Source organism: Lepisma saccharinum, chromosome 27, assembly GCF_977018435.1.
Source record: "Lepisma saccharinum chromosome 27, izLepSacc3.1, whole genome shotgun sequence".
Lineage (NCBI taxonomy): Eukaryota > Metazoa > Arthropoda > Insecta > Zygentoma > Lepismatidae > Lepisma > Lepisma saccharinum.
Window position 1 is genome coordinate 46,609,300 of NC_139255.1, and position 15,275 is coordinate 46,624,574.

The 15,275-nt window shown below is 38.6% G+C and overlaps 1 protein-coding gene across 1 annotated transcript in view; it reads left to right on the forward strand.

Annotated features, from left to right (window-relative positions):
* Positions 1–15,275, forward strand: part of fus (epithelial splicing regulatory protein fusilli) — a 267,610-nt gene that overhangs the window by 169,888 nt on the left and 82,447 nt on the right. The window contains 1 exon segment of the mRNA XM_083113532.1: positions 11,890–11,944. Coding sequence (XP_082969658.1) covers positions 11,890–11,944 — 55 coding nt within the window.

Below are 15,275 nucleotides of genomic sequence, written 5' to 3' on the forward strand. Positions count from 1 at the left end.
CCTGGGCACGCCACTGTGGAGATTTTCAAATAAGAATGGTTGTAAAAGCTAGTCTCAATTTCCACTGAAACAAATGGAGCTATGAAGCCCCCTGGGTTTTAATTCACTCAGGAAGAGACAAGTTTTTCACCAGACACAACTTGGAAAATAGGGAAGGGATAGGTTTTTTTTATTTAGCGTCACCAACGATGAGGATGATATAATGAAACTAATGAAGGGATACTCACAAAGAACACCCTTGCCCAGGCCGGGATTCTAACCAGGCACCTTACAGTCCTGATTGGTACTGAGCGTGAAGTGGACTCAAAGAAACCCTGACGAAAAAAAACTTTATTCAAGGATATAACTCCCCCCCCCTCTAAATGCGCCACTATGTTTTGGGTTAGCTTACTCTTCTGGTAGCTCTTGTGAAAACAGGCTTGTCATAAATCCAACAATTATCATGCGCATACCGAAATTTTTGTGTGTCCTGGCCACACCCACCATTTTACCTGTTGCATGCCATAATATTGCATTGTTCGCTAGCTGCAGCGTGGACTCAAGTACAAACAAGAGAAGCACGATTGCCCGATGCAAACACGTTCAAACATCGACATCTCAGTAGCGAAAACATGCAGTTGGTATGTGGTGGGAAGTCAAATGTTATTGTCAGTATCTGCAGGAAAAGGAATTCGAAGTGACGTGTCATCCAGTATTCACAAAGTAGCCAATAAGTGAGTCAGAAATGCAGCTGTGGTTGCGTCACTTTTACGTCACAGGTGGTCAGTGGAAGTAACTTTTTTTTTTTTTGCCAGCTGGTGCCACAGTGGTGCAGTGCAGTGCTATATCAGTGCGTGGGAGTGTTATCTAGAGGTAGGGTTCAATTGACGTGTTCGTTTTGACCCTTGTGTGAAATCTACTATGGTATCCCTAAGTATGTTCAGTGTTGTGTATAACATGGCCATTTTGAGCGGTTGAATTATGGTGCTTGTCAAATCCTTATGCACGTTATTTCTTCGTCGTGGTAGGAGAGTAAAAATGGTCCCGCGACAATTTCATCGCTACAGTAGGCACCCTTCACCCTCTGTACCCCCTGGAGAATGTGCAATATTTTGCATGCTTTATGAAGATTTTGTTGTTCATGAACGTTTTCAGTTTATTTTAGCTCTTGGAAATGTGTTCCTGTGAAGTAAAGTACGTCTGTTACCGTACTGTGTTATTTTACCGTGTAGCAGAACAGCCCCAAGACGCAAGTGAATGTAGCACCCAAAACTACTTTCCACAACAGCAGCATTAATTTTACGTATAGTCAGGTTAGGTGTGGTAATGATAGTTATATTCGACGTGTTCTTTCGCTTTAGTGTGCATACAAATAGTTTTTACTAACAAAAAGCTGCGAATATACTCTGAATTTGCAGGTTTTAACTTAAGTGAGCCATTTTTTTGGGATCAAATATCTCCGTTATTTGTGCTTTCCTAAAGCTGGAACAACTTTTACATTACGCAAAACATTGAAATCTGTCGATTAAATTAAAATTGGAGGAAATTCTCAAGGGGGGTACAGTGGATAACGTGGCGGAGTGGTTAGCACCGCGCTATGACGCCAGGGTTCGAATCCTGGCCAGGGCTTTTTTTGTCTCTTTTATCATATCACCCATTTTCATCTTCGCGATTGACCAAAAGTGGCAAAAAAGCGAAGTAAAATAAACCAATCAGGTGGGAAGATTACTAGAAATAAGCAGAATTCAAGCATTTGGATTTTGAATTATATAAATTATAGAATGAGTGCAGGTTGGAGGGATTGAATACACCAATGCCCCAGGATTTCTTAAAAGGGGATATAGAAGCTATGCACTGGAGGACATGGTTAAATATAGCATCAACAACTTAAAAAGTCATCAATTACGAAATTCTGGCCATTTTACTGAGGTTGAAGTTGCATTCTTGTTCCCGTTGCAGGAAAGCATAGGCGAAATGTAGGGAAACGTAAAGAATGTTGAATAACATGTACCACATATACTATATATTTATGTAAATTATATATATAATTTACTTAGTAATCCAATGGTCCATGGGAAGTTATTTAAAATCCGCACCATTTAGAAAAATTCCAAACACTGCTTATACCATGCATAGAATTCATGCCCTTGTATCATGATCGGAATTGCAGAATCGAAGATTGGTCCTATTTTTTAAAATCAGTTTTTGCGATAAACCTGTTTCGACATTACAAGTTTTAACCAATAACCCACGGCCTTCTAATGTGGTGAGATACTGTTTTAGTAGTCACTCTGTTTAACGAAAAACCCGCCACGTTTTGTGATGATCATTTTAGATAACGCAATGGGTAGAGGCATGCATTTTTCGTTTTTGACAGAAACACGAAATGTGAAATCACATACTGTAATGTTTTATGTTTTTGAAGTGTGTGAGGTGCATTTTCGTACCATGTTGTCACGAAATTTGCGAAATAAACTGCAAAATTCAAAACTTACTCTTAAAACACGAAATTTTGATTTTATTTAGACACGACACGTTCTGAAATCAGAATTATCATCATATTTAGGCATATCACGGAAAAGTGCTGAAAGATTTGAGAAGCAGAACAAACTTAATACTCTGATATTAGGGAAATGTTTTATTTTGTGTAATAAGTGTAGCTTTAATTCATATTTCGGATTATATTCACAACTTGAACATAAAAATGCCATTTTATGCCTAATTTTGGAGGGGCAGAATCGAAGAATTTTCCATCTCGTAAAAATAGAATCTAGGATTATTTCCTAAATAACTGACATTTGTGAAATCACAATAACTATTCTTTATTACTTTGCTAATCAGGTCCAAGGAGGCTAAACAGAGTGTAAATTTTCACCAAGCCTGGAAATTTTGGGGGGTGAAGTGCCCCCCCCCCCGCCAAGTTACGCCTATGTACCGCTTTCGATTCCAAAATGTGCCCAGTTTTTGTACCGAAATCATGATCTTTTATTCACCATAAATGTGACTGTAGCAATTGAACATAATTAGTAGCGGCTCCTCCTGTGGGTACGCCACTGTGTGCAGCTTACGGCAAGTGTTACGAAATTATGACATGTTCCTTGACCTTTGGAGAGAGTATGGGATGCAAAAGTAGATGGGGGGGGATCGAGTCTCAGGAAGAGAAGGGGGGATGTGTGCTAATGTGGCTTTACCGAGAAGGTCGTAGAATTGACTCGGGGCGGGGGAGGGAAGCTGGGAATTGCAAGCGAAGGTTGAATACGATAAGGTGACGACGAATGCACAGGCAGGCAGCGGCATGAGAAAGTAAACTGCGGATTCACGTGTTGACTGCCACCTCTATTCGACGCTCAGCATACAAGCAGTTCTTGTGTCCGAGCGAGGAGCGGGTTATGGGTGTATGTGTGTGACGATCGGCGTTTGTTTCTTTCTTGCCAGTGAGGAGTTGTTGGTTCTTCATGAAAGTCTAGGAGGGTTGTTTTCTGAGAGTGCCGCGTGCTTTGAAACCTGAGTAGCTGTGGTAACAAGATAAGCAGGATAGAAGGTAAGGGGATATCTGTGTCGGAAATTGTATGTTGGGGGACTTTTCCCGAAATTTCTCGAGGCCCCCCTCTAGAATTATGTTGAATCGCTTTTTCATCGTAATATAAAATTTGTTCCAGCGCGCGGACAATATAAATAACTGAGATATTTGATCCCATATAAAAACTTGCCAATTGGGAGTAGTTTCGCTGCTTTTTATTAGTATAAACCGTTTTGTGTGCACGCTCAAATAACGAAAGAACACGTTGAAAACAAAACTATCAGTTCCCAACCTAACTACGTAAACTTATTATAGCTGCTGTTGTAGAATGTTGTGTTGGGTGCTATATTCACTTGCGCGAAGCCTACAGGCTGTTCTGCTTCACGGTAAGGTAACAGACGTCCTTTACTTCACAATAACACATCTCCGCGAGCTAAAAACAACGGAAAACGTTCATAAACAACATAATCTTCATAAACATGCAATATATTTCACTTTCTTGCGGGGTACAGAGGGTGAAGGTTACAATTCTCTCCCTGAAGCCCAGTGGCGGGTTGAGATTGCGTTTCTGACAGTTTAGGCTAATCGCGAAGTTAAGGTGGTCAAATAGGTGAAAGAACAATCACAAACATTCATTACGACCCCCAGGAGAATTTTACTGGCCAGACGCTAGAGCCTCACTACCCTGCAAAATGCAAGGGTGTACTGCGTGGAAGGAAGGTTTAAATTTTTGTGTCCTTAGATAGGTACAGTCAACGGCAAAGATAAGTAAGGGTAGGCAAATTGTCCACCGCTATTTTCATTAATTCTTTATTCTACATCCTGTGTTGTTTTAAGGAATGAAACTATGTTGGTTCGAAGCAGGCACTGTTCTCTGCTTATTGGAAGTCATTATTTCAATTCAAAAACGTCACTGTGTAATGCAGACCTAATTAAAATGGTGGTGGACAATTTGCCTGTTTCTTTCGCCGTTGAGTGTACACCACTGTCGGAAATGGCACTTGAGCGTATGGGCGTCGCTAGGATTTTTGTAGGGGGGGTCCAGGCAGTTGATATAGAATTTTGGTGCCAATTATTATTGTTATAATCTTGGTGAAACACTTCTCCTAGACTCACCAGATTAGTGCATATCTAGTGAGCTGTTATTACTTTTTTAAAGACTTCTCACCGTTTATACAGGTAACTGTCTGATATCGCCCGAACGGATTTCTTCAAATTTACAGGAGAAACTACTTAATGAAATCACTTTCTGTATCATTGTCGAGGTTCTTCGAGGTATTTTCTTTCGCGGAAACTAAAAACTTCGCCATATAATGCTGCAGAACAATAAGTAATCAGTTGTTACGTAAGGAACTTGCATCTTCTGTAACATTAGGCCGTTGTTTCCATTATGTACGTGCAGATGGAGCGACCGTCGAAAGTCACGCGGTCTCGGCAGTGTTTCCAAACATGCTTTTTTTACGAGATTTTTTAAACTATGCTTACCTTACGTAACCTAACCTTGCCGGAAATGGTCCGTGGGGCTATCGTGAATGGTTTTTGGGGCTATCCGTCAATGGTTTATGATGACATAATAAACACGAAAGTAGGTATTTCTCGGTTAAGAAGGTTGAAACACTGCATACCCACTCCAAATAGACAAAACACAAGCACGACTGCACGCCATATTGCCTGTTACCCAAGCATAACATGGAAGACAAATAATGACTTGTAATATGAAAAGTTGACACTATTTTATGAAAAAAGGCATAACTTCACCTTAAAGAATCTTCCGCAATGCAGAATATGTAAATATCAATGCTAAAATTAAGGAAATAAACGAGTGAGAGGTGTTCGGGTCTTATCAGACAAGTACCTTCATACATTGAAATGCACCGTTATGCTATTTTATTAACCTCTGCTTTACCAGTTAGGGGTAAATTTTGGTCATTAAATTTTGTTCTGCGCCCTTTCATATAAAATTTTCATTTCTGGGATGACACGGTTGTGCCAGGTTCAACCATAGGATATTAATAGCCATTAGAATATATTTATCTCAATACAAATTGAGAGTGAGCAACATGAGACTGTATATTGGTATACGCATGATACCTCCCAGGACACGGGAAAACATTAAGATTTGCAATAAATGGAAACAAAAACACAGAACTTACGTTTTAATATGAATTCAGAATCTATTTATCTTGATTCTGCAATTTAAAAAGAACCAAAGTTGTACATCATAACGATACTCACAAAACAATCACAGTAACAGCACAATTTTTCTCTCGTGTACCTCCATTAATCTCGTAACTTGCAGCAACAAGATTAATATCTGTCAGGCGGGATGGTGTACTACAACAGTGTGTTCATACGTCCGGGAAGGACATGTCAGGTATTTTGAAAATTTGTAGAACTATTCTAAACTATTTATTCTTTAGACTACGTGGTAGCAGGCGAATACTCCAGCCAACTCACAGGCGTAACTTGGCGGGGATAATATGAATGCAAGTTTATAATAGCACAAATTTTAATCAAGCGAACAGTGTTCGATACTTGATAGGGAATGCTATGCTATTGACACACTAAACGATAAGAGGTTCCTGGACCGAATTTAAATTAATCCGAAAAAAAATGTTCCTGGACCGTATTTAAATTAATCCGAAAAAAAAAATGTTCCTGGGCCGTATTTGACAAATGTGGCACAAAAAGTGATGTAAAATAAAGCAAATCAATCATTCTTAGCGCTTGATGTGGTCCGCATTCTATCTCGCCATCAAAATTTGTCAGGTTCAGTTTTGATTCCAGTTGCGTTATTAAGCGTCGCTTTTCTGCCACCTTTGTCTAATCGCGGCGACGAAGATGATGAAATTCATGAAGGGACATTTACAAAACTGACAGGCTGGGATTCGAAACGGGGATCCCTGGAGTCTCAGCGCGCTGTGATAACCGCTCCACCATGTAGGTCTGCTTCCCGCGTTCAATCCTAGCCTCAACATATTCTTATGAGTGTCCCTTCATGTTTTATCTAAAATTATCATAGATTCTCGTTGTAGCGAAAAGTGACAGAAAAGCTACAGTAAGTAAAAAAAATACAAGTTCATTTTAAATCCTTTCTTTATCTGATTCTGTATACTTTTTCACGTTTCGTTCTAAAAATGTTTCTCACTTCTGATGAGACAAAAACAATATAAACATATTCGACGACAGTTTCTCGATTTTGATCAGGCTTTGAAAACTTTCTCATGATATAGCAATAAGATTACCTGACACAATTTTTACCGATTGTCAGTTGTCTTGACCTTGGGAAAATCTGCTTGAGTCGATAAAATCCAATATTGGAGCATCCTTCCAGAAACTTGACTTGGCGAAATTCTAACAAGTTATTTTTATTTATCAGCACTTCTTAGTTCGTGCCTTTGGCTGTGAAGAACAAAACATTTGGAGCGGAAATGATCGTTGCTGACAAAGTTGGAAATTTCCGTCGCCTTTGCTGCACGTGCGGTTAAACGCGTTCTTTTACAGAACTTGTAATCAAGCGACTCCAGGCTCGATTCGTAGTGCACAAATTTTCTTACAAACTCTGGTCTCACCGTAGGCCAAACCTGAAAGCTGCCTGGATATACCGGGTGTTCCGTTCAAATCTCCCTAATTTCAATAAATTACTGTGAACGAAGTACGATGAATTGTGAAATAACTGCAACACCAAATGAAAGGCCAGATCTTCAAGTTTTGTTTTCATGACTTGAAGTTGTCCGTTTGCTCACTACGCAGCGCCACGGTCGCATAAATAGAAATGGCGACTGTTGAACAACGCGCGCAGGCAGTGGTGTGGTATGCTGAGACAAAATCTGTGATTGCAACGCAACGATATTTCAGACGAGTGTACGGAGGAGTTGCACCTGATGCTAAATCAATTAGGCTGCGGTTTAGTAAGTTTCTAACAACCGGCAGTGTGCTAAAACAATCTGGTGGAGCTCGCCGTCGTGTGTCAGAGGAAATGGTGGAAGAAATTCGAGCGGCGTTTCCATACCAAATTCTTTGCGACGCGGCTTATCATCTGACTTCAGTTGTTGCACAATCTGCACTTTATACGGATACAACCGAAGCCGCTTGTGCAGAACTCCATGCATTGTTGTTGGAGGCACATTGAATTGCCTAGATGCCTGGAGGATGCATGTACCTGGGTTTCTCTAAAACCCTGCTCGAATTTCTTCCACCTTTTCCTCTGACACACGACGGCGAGCTCCACCAGATTGTTTTAGCACACTGCCGGTTGTTAGAAACTTACTATGGCCGCGTCCGAATCGGCAGCAGATGTCACCTAGAGCACCGTTCCATCCGGGGACTCAGCCAACCTCCGTTGTCCGAATTCGCGACAGACGTGGAGTTGGAGGGGAGAGCAGAGAGGCGCGACAGATGCACGCTTGAACTCGCTGTGGTCCTGCGCTTGGCAGCCATATTCTAACTTTCACTTTGTACAGACAACATTTAGTGATTAGACGATGTAAAACTCAGTGATACTTTAACATTTTATCGATAATACTGAATGTAGAAAAATTGTAAATGATGAAATAGCATGTTACATTTTTAATATGAGTAGTAAATAGGTGGAAATCATTGTGATGTTTGTTTGGCGTCTGGCCTTCTGCTTCCGTGTGGTGCGCCTGCGCCCCAGAGCGCGGTGGGTGAAGTTCGGGCTGACACCTGGCGGGAAAAGTGACAACCGTACTACAAGGGGACATGTAGATTCGGACGACTTGGACGTGACTTCGACGGCACGCGAGAGCAACGGGACAGAACGGGAAGGAGCCCTTGCCAATCCGGACATGGCCTAAACCGCAGCCTAATTGATTTAGGATCAGGTGCAACTCCTCCGTACACTCGTCTGAAATATCGTTGCGTTGCAATCACAGATTTTGTCTCAGCATACCACACCACTGCCTGCGCGCGTTGTTCAACAGTCGCCATTTCTATTTATGCGACCGTGGCGCTGCGTAGTGAGCAAACGGACAACTTCAAGTCATGAAAACAAAACTTGAAGATCTGGCCTTTCATTTGGTGTTGCAGTTATTTCACAATTCATCGTACTTCGTTCACAGTAATTAATTGAAATTAGGGAGATTTGAACGGAAGTGAATTTAACTATATATAATTTACATTACATAACCCGAAAACGTTTGCGATTCTTGGAACATTTTACTTTTTTTTATTCAAATACTTGTACATTTTGTGTGTAAAATATATACTGTAGGCATCTATGGACCTTAAGAATGTTTCAATATTTTTTCCAACCCACTTGTGTCACTGCGTCCATATTTTTTACAGTTTGAAGTAAAAAATATAATTTTGCTTATGAATTTCATGGAAACATCTTTTTTTCTTTCTGAATGACCAAGAAAGTATTTGTGTAAAAATAATACCCTGTAATATTCTTTGCGTTAAGTACTATTTCCTCACATTTTTTTTGGAATTATTATTTATAAGTTGAAATTGTTGCTCATTGGCAACACTGTAGGTGGGTGGCGTGACCTTGATTGGACTACTTTCATGGCGTTAACTTTAGCCACTAATGTGCACATTGTTTAAACCTACATGGCACAAGGTACTAGTTTTCGCTATCTGTATCGGACCTCTAAATTTGTTGTAAGACTTTGAATAGGGTAGATTTGGGCGAATGGGGACACTTTCAAGAAAATCATCTAGAACTACTGTATTGAATGTTTTAATGTAGATTTTTTTTACAGAAATATAGTCTACTACATAGTCCACATCAAATTTTGCATTTCAAAAATTTTATATTATATAATATTAAAAAAAGAAATACATGCATTGGCTCTATTCACCCTAGTATGTCCGGCATATAAACTGCACCAACCATACAAAATCATACATAATTTGGAAAATCACACAAAGTACAATATTTCAGAAAAGAAAATTATAAAATGGCAAGATTTGCTTGCTCATAAGTGCTAATTTTTGGAACATTCCTTTTCTCATGTTCCTGGATTGTTGAGACTCACTCATTTCTGCTGTGTTTTACAATTATATTTCCCCATCTGAAATAAAAAAAAGAACGACAAAATGAAAATTACTTTTATTTATCAACGTCAGGTCAATTTCATACATTTCACATTTTAATCTGTTAAGTCGCCCTATTCACCCTGATTGGTAAATATCGAAAAATGAGTTGGCAACCCTGCTTTGGTTCATTTCCGATAAAGAAGGAATTCATGACAAATTGTCTCGGCCTTTGTTGAAGCTAAGAAAATTAAAGTTCTCAACATTCAACAAAACAACAACACCTAACAAGAATGGCATGACAAATATTAATTCGATTGTTGATGAAAACTCCTGCCCAACACAATCAGCATCCAACGTTTACGGAATCCAACTGCAGAATAAACGTGTACAGACTCAGTCGACACACGATGTGTCTGGCGTCGGCTTCGCCTCCTCACTTCTATAAAATGTTAGATTGATTTATGTTGAGTATCCATATTCGCCCCAATCTACCTTACATATGAACGACATTACAACAAGGCAGTACCTTCCCTCGTGTTTTGTTAATGGAAAAAGATGGGGGGCATTGACAAATATCGCCGAGAAAAGTTTGGCATAATGTAAGTCCATGTTAGGCCGATAAGGGCTGGATCCAAAATGACGCCGAACCAATTTCACAACCCACAAGTACCTGGGGGATCTTTCTTTATGTATCCACCTTGTAATTTGTTGACTCTTGTAATATTTAAAGTGCAAAGGGAAAGTATCTGAATTTCGAACCACAAATATGCTCGCGTAGAGACCAGCTTCGAATCATTTTTTTTATGACCTCCCCCATAAAGCTGCAACGGTCCGGCGACTTTTATGACCACCGTGATGCAGTGTTGGTAGCCCTAACGGTGACAAAGTACTGCCGGTCTCTTCATTAGAAATTCCAGAAACTTAGTTGCGCTATCAAAATTGTTTCTTTCGAACTTTTCGACCAGATTTCAATACACAATTCGCGTGAAACTTGCAGTGTATATTCGAAAACTTTCAGCGGTAGATGGCGCAAGCAAGATAGCAAACGAAGTTCCGAAAAAAAATTATAACACTTGAGCTGTATTTCTTCCTGCGGAGGATAATGGTGGGGATATTTCCCAATAATTCAGAAATGTTTCTTTTTAGTGCCTCATGTGGCAACGTACTGTGGGATCTAGTAAATTGTCCATGACTATTTTCATTAATTTTTCTCTCGCATCCTATATGTTGGTAAGCGATGAATTTTTATGTATGTTGGTGCCGAAGTTGTCAACAGCTTGTTTTGAATTTTCTTTTAATTCTTGAAGCTGTTATTGGGTCAAATAAAGTGCACGAACATGGTGATGGACAATTTGCACGGTGATACTCATGGATCCCACTGTACAGTAAGGTACAATTGTGTGTACCTATTCAATCAGAACGTTAAAAGTGGCAGTGATCGCAGATCATGAAGATGGTTGTTCTTGCCGCGATAGTTCTGTTTTTACGATACGTAATACCAGTTCTTCAAAATGAATAACTGCGACAATGATATATCAACAGTGTGCTCAATTTCATTATTACAATAGTTAGGAAATAACCTAAATGTCCTGACCTTCCAAATCTTTCTAAACATAGCATTCTATTCGATCTTCAAATATCAAGTTTATCTTCATTTCAGATTTGAGATTTTTAAAGAAAGACAATTACTGGTGTACTCTTGCCACATTTTCATTTCCGAATCCAACTACTATCAGCAATATTAGAATTGATTTTTTTCTGTAGTGAGGATTTAATAATTAAACGAATAAAACTAAGTCATACCAACTATTTCATGTACGATGAATGACTTACGAATTGAATCAGCATTATGTACCATAATTTATATTTGCAGATGATTGTGTACAGTTATGCAAGAAGAAAAAAAACAGTAGCCACATCCAATAATTCGAAGCATTTTTTTTCACCAGTAGCATGCACAGTGTATGTTGTAGTTGGCTACTTGGCAGAGATTTAAGAGAAGCTGAATTCAGGTAAAGATAGGAAGAATATAGAACTGACAAAAGACCTCACTTATTGTCATCGCCTCCTCCCTTTTACGAAATCTCTTGGCACGCCACTGCACATTTCACATGGATTCGAAACTATTGATTTGTACTGTACATTTGTATAACTTATTTGCGATACAAATGCACAGTTTATTCCAGAAAAGGGCTTCAGTTACTACACAATTTATGCAAAACCCAAGAGAACAATAGAAAAAAGATTGCAAGCTTGAGATTGGTCAGTTCGAAAGAAATCGAATTCAGTAAATTCAGTGTGGAACGTAAAGTCTTTGTGTTGAGTCTGTACAGTTCTGCTACAATATTGTAACTCAGGTTTAATGTATTTTTCTTCTTTCTTCTCAGGTCATAAATTTGAAAATCCAGAAACGATCAGCCTACGACTGGAACCTGGCATATGGTAAGTTCCCTTTCTTTTCGATTTTTAATTCATGCTTCTTTTCAGAAAGTTTTGCTATGTACAATAACTAATTGATAATTGCCGTGAATCAAACATGCTTTCCTAGTATTGTTGTACACTTTTTTCTTTAACATACTCTGCCACCACTGGGATGAAATATTTTAAGGAAAGTTGTTCAATGGGAAATAGTTTCATGAACTTTTCTCTGCTGCAATTCATTAAGTTGTAATCATAACTGACACTACGACACGTTAAGTGAAGTTATGCACGATTTTAAATTAGAAAATGCCTGAAGAGGATAATATGAATATTGAACATTACATTTAAGAGGGCTCTGATTTTTATATAATTACAACGTACAATGTTAGGGACACTATCATGTTACATATTTTTGCACATGTCTAGGTTTATTGCATATATTCCGTATATAGAGTACACATTTTTTTACATGCTATATTTGCGACATTTGTGTAGATTTTCATGTTTTTATGGGATAAATATTCAAAATATGTTTTCTCCCCCATTTTTTTTTGTGGCAGGGTCGTCACCTCATGTTCACTTTATCTTCTTTTGAGACTCGAATCACACAGCAAAAAATTAAGACTCTGTGTATTCCTTTTTATACGACAACGTTATAAAAACAATATGATTACAATGGGTGGAAATAATAATTGGCAAGACATCTAAGAGAATAATTCATGTTGAGACATTTCGGAGTATATTTGATAAGATATTTATCGAAGTGGATAACATGTTTTCCACCCACAACTGTTTTTTTTATAAAAATAGATTGTAGTTAGCAAAAAGGTACAAATAAATAAAGTTTATGATAATGTGAGCATGTGGCTTGATTTCGGCTTCTGGTACGTACACGTCTCTACCACAATGAAAGACCTTGGCAAACTCGCGAACTAAAGTGTACAGTCATTTGTTTTTCATCTTGCTTCCCCATCGATTGTATCCGAATGCCCCCGTGTTGCCATATTGTAACATCTCTCTCTTGCTTCAACGAAGTTTAATATTACGTCCCTACTAGGCTTGTTGACCTTGCGGAAAAGGTTGGTTATCCTACGTGCCAACAGGGGCGCAACCACGATTTTTGTCGGGGGGGGGGCAGTACCAGGATAAACGTACCAATAATAATAATAATAATAATAATAATAATAATGTTAACATTATTATTATTATTACTAGTAGTAGTAATGTCAAAGACATTATTATCCTCTTAAATTACGTAAGAAGGGGGTAGAAGTTGGTGCTGAAGCATTTGTGTTCGAACAAACGATTTGAATTATTTTTTCAACATGTTCAATTTCACATTAATAACTGAAAACAAGCACACAAACTATTTTTGAAGGACAGAATATGCGTGATAAATGCATTCCGAATATAATTATTTTTTACATTAACACGTATAACTTTCATGCATGATATGTTTCACACATATTCAACACGGAGCGACGTTGACATTAAATTGTGTACGTATTCAAAGTTTCTTTAATACATATATACTGTATACAACATAGGCTATATGATTTAAATACCCTACACAATCAATCAAATCAAAATAAACCAAGAGCAAAAATTGCATAAATTGTCTCTGAAAATGTGCACGTTCCCTTTCCTCAAAACAATTATTCATGCATTTAAGACAAAATTAATGAAAACAAGTCTTATTTCTCTCTGGTAATTTTCAATGCATTACAGAAAAATTTTTAGATCCAATTTTTTTACAGACTGAAATCAATATTGATTTAGCCTAATAGGCGCAAATAATTTCACGGGGCGTCAATAAATTCTCTATTTTACACCTTTTGGGCCTCCCTGATGGTGTACTGGGACCGTCGTCACCTTGTGATCATGGGGTCCCGGATTCGATATCCGGTGGACGCACATGGCACAGTGGTTCGGATCCCACTTTAAACTGTAGGTCCAGTCCCGATTAGCCTTTCTGCGCATAAAGTGGACTTGAAACCATAATTCAATCAATCAATTTTACAACTTTTTGTTTAAATTTAGATCGTTCTGCACCCAAAGCAGACTCAGCCGCCCCCTAGCTACGGCTCTGAACTCGATAAGACTAAGAAAAGCAGGCATTGCGAGCGAAGCGTGCAAGAACATTTTGCGAAAAGTATTTTATTTGCAAAAAAATTGAAATTGGGGGGCGGTAATTGCCCCCCCCTTGTAGGCACCCTTGGCCGTCAATGTTTGCCCCCCCCCTAGAACTCATATCTGTGCAAGGTTGGAGGGGCTATGCCCCCTTCCCCCCTTTGGTTGCGCCACTGCATGCCAATCCGAGCTTCTTTTTTAAATAATATATTACGTCATCACGGTGGCTATGTCATGGCTTTTAGTTCGAAAATGTATGTTAAAAATTTCTAGAATTCTGCTCGCCTTCGAATAATAAGCTTCCTGTGCAGGTGAATGCCTAGCCAGTATCGGATTGTCGCGCCTAAACTATTCCATATCGCATGTTCCATCATGGAATGATGATAAGAAAGAAAAGTCCATGTAAGGAACAAAGACGTAACGCCACATCAAAACGTTAACAATACGAAGTGTCGCCGTGAACGCTGAACAAGGTTGGAACTTTCAGATCTGGAAGGAAGCAAAATGTCACTTGCAGATTCGGATTTACTTAAGGCAATGTGCTCTTGCCTCTGCACGTTTTGGTGTGCATGTAGAGAATGAGAATGGTTATGTAGGCTCGCTGTTTTCCAGACATGGCGGTAGATGTCACTCTAATCGAAAACTTCAGCGTGTAGAAAATACGCAACAATTCTTCTGCAGTTCAGTTTCTTTGGTTATGAAATCAGTACGTTTTATTTGATTTAGCAATCAGTAGCGCTAACTTTGAGAAACTGGTGGATTGAATTTGTAGATTTGTTTTACGCAGTACTTCTTCGCATAATCATTGCGGATTTCATGCCTTTTGTCTTTCTTCGCAAAAAAAGGTGGGATGTGAAGTTTTTTCTGATTCCCAAGTTGTTGCGCCTTGCTTAATTTGATAAATTTGTTAGAACATTTATAAAGAAAGAAATAGAAAATGTATAAGGTGCAAAGTCAAAGGTTGTAAACTAAAGGATATTATGACAAAAAGGAGTAATTTGATTGTTCCGATAAATGAAATATTATGACTTAATCGAAGGAACGCCTATCAAAATTCAGATGTTGATCTACTAACCTTTATATAATAAATTAATGGCGGAAGTTTTAAATTTTATATTTATCGATGTACGGTACAAGTATTTATTAAGAGAAAAAGATGTATCAAAACGTTTTGAATTATTTATCAAACTCAACTTATGTAACTACTGCACATTATAATGTA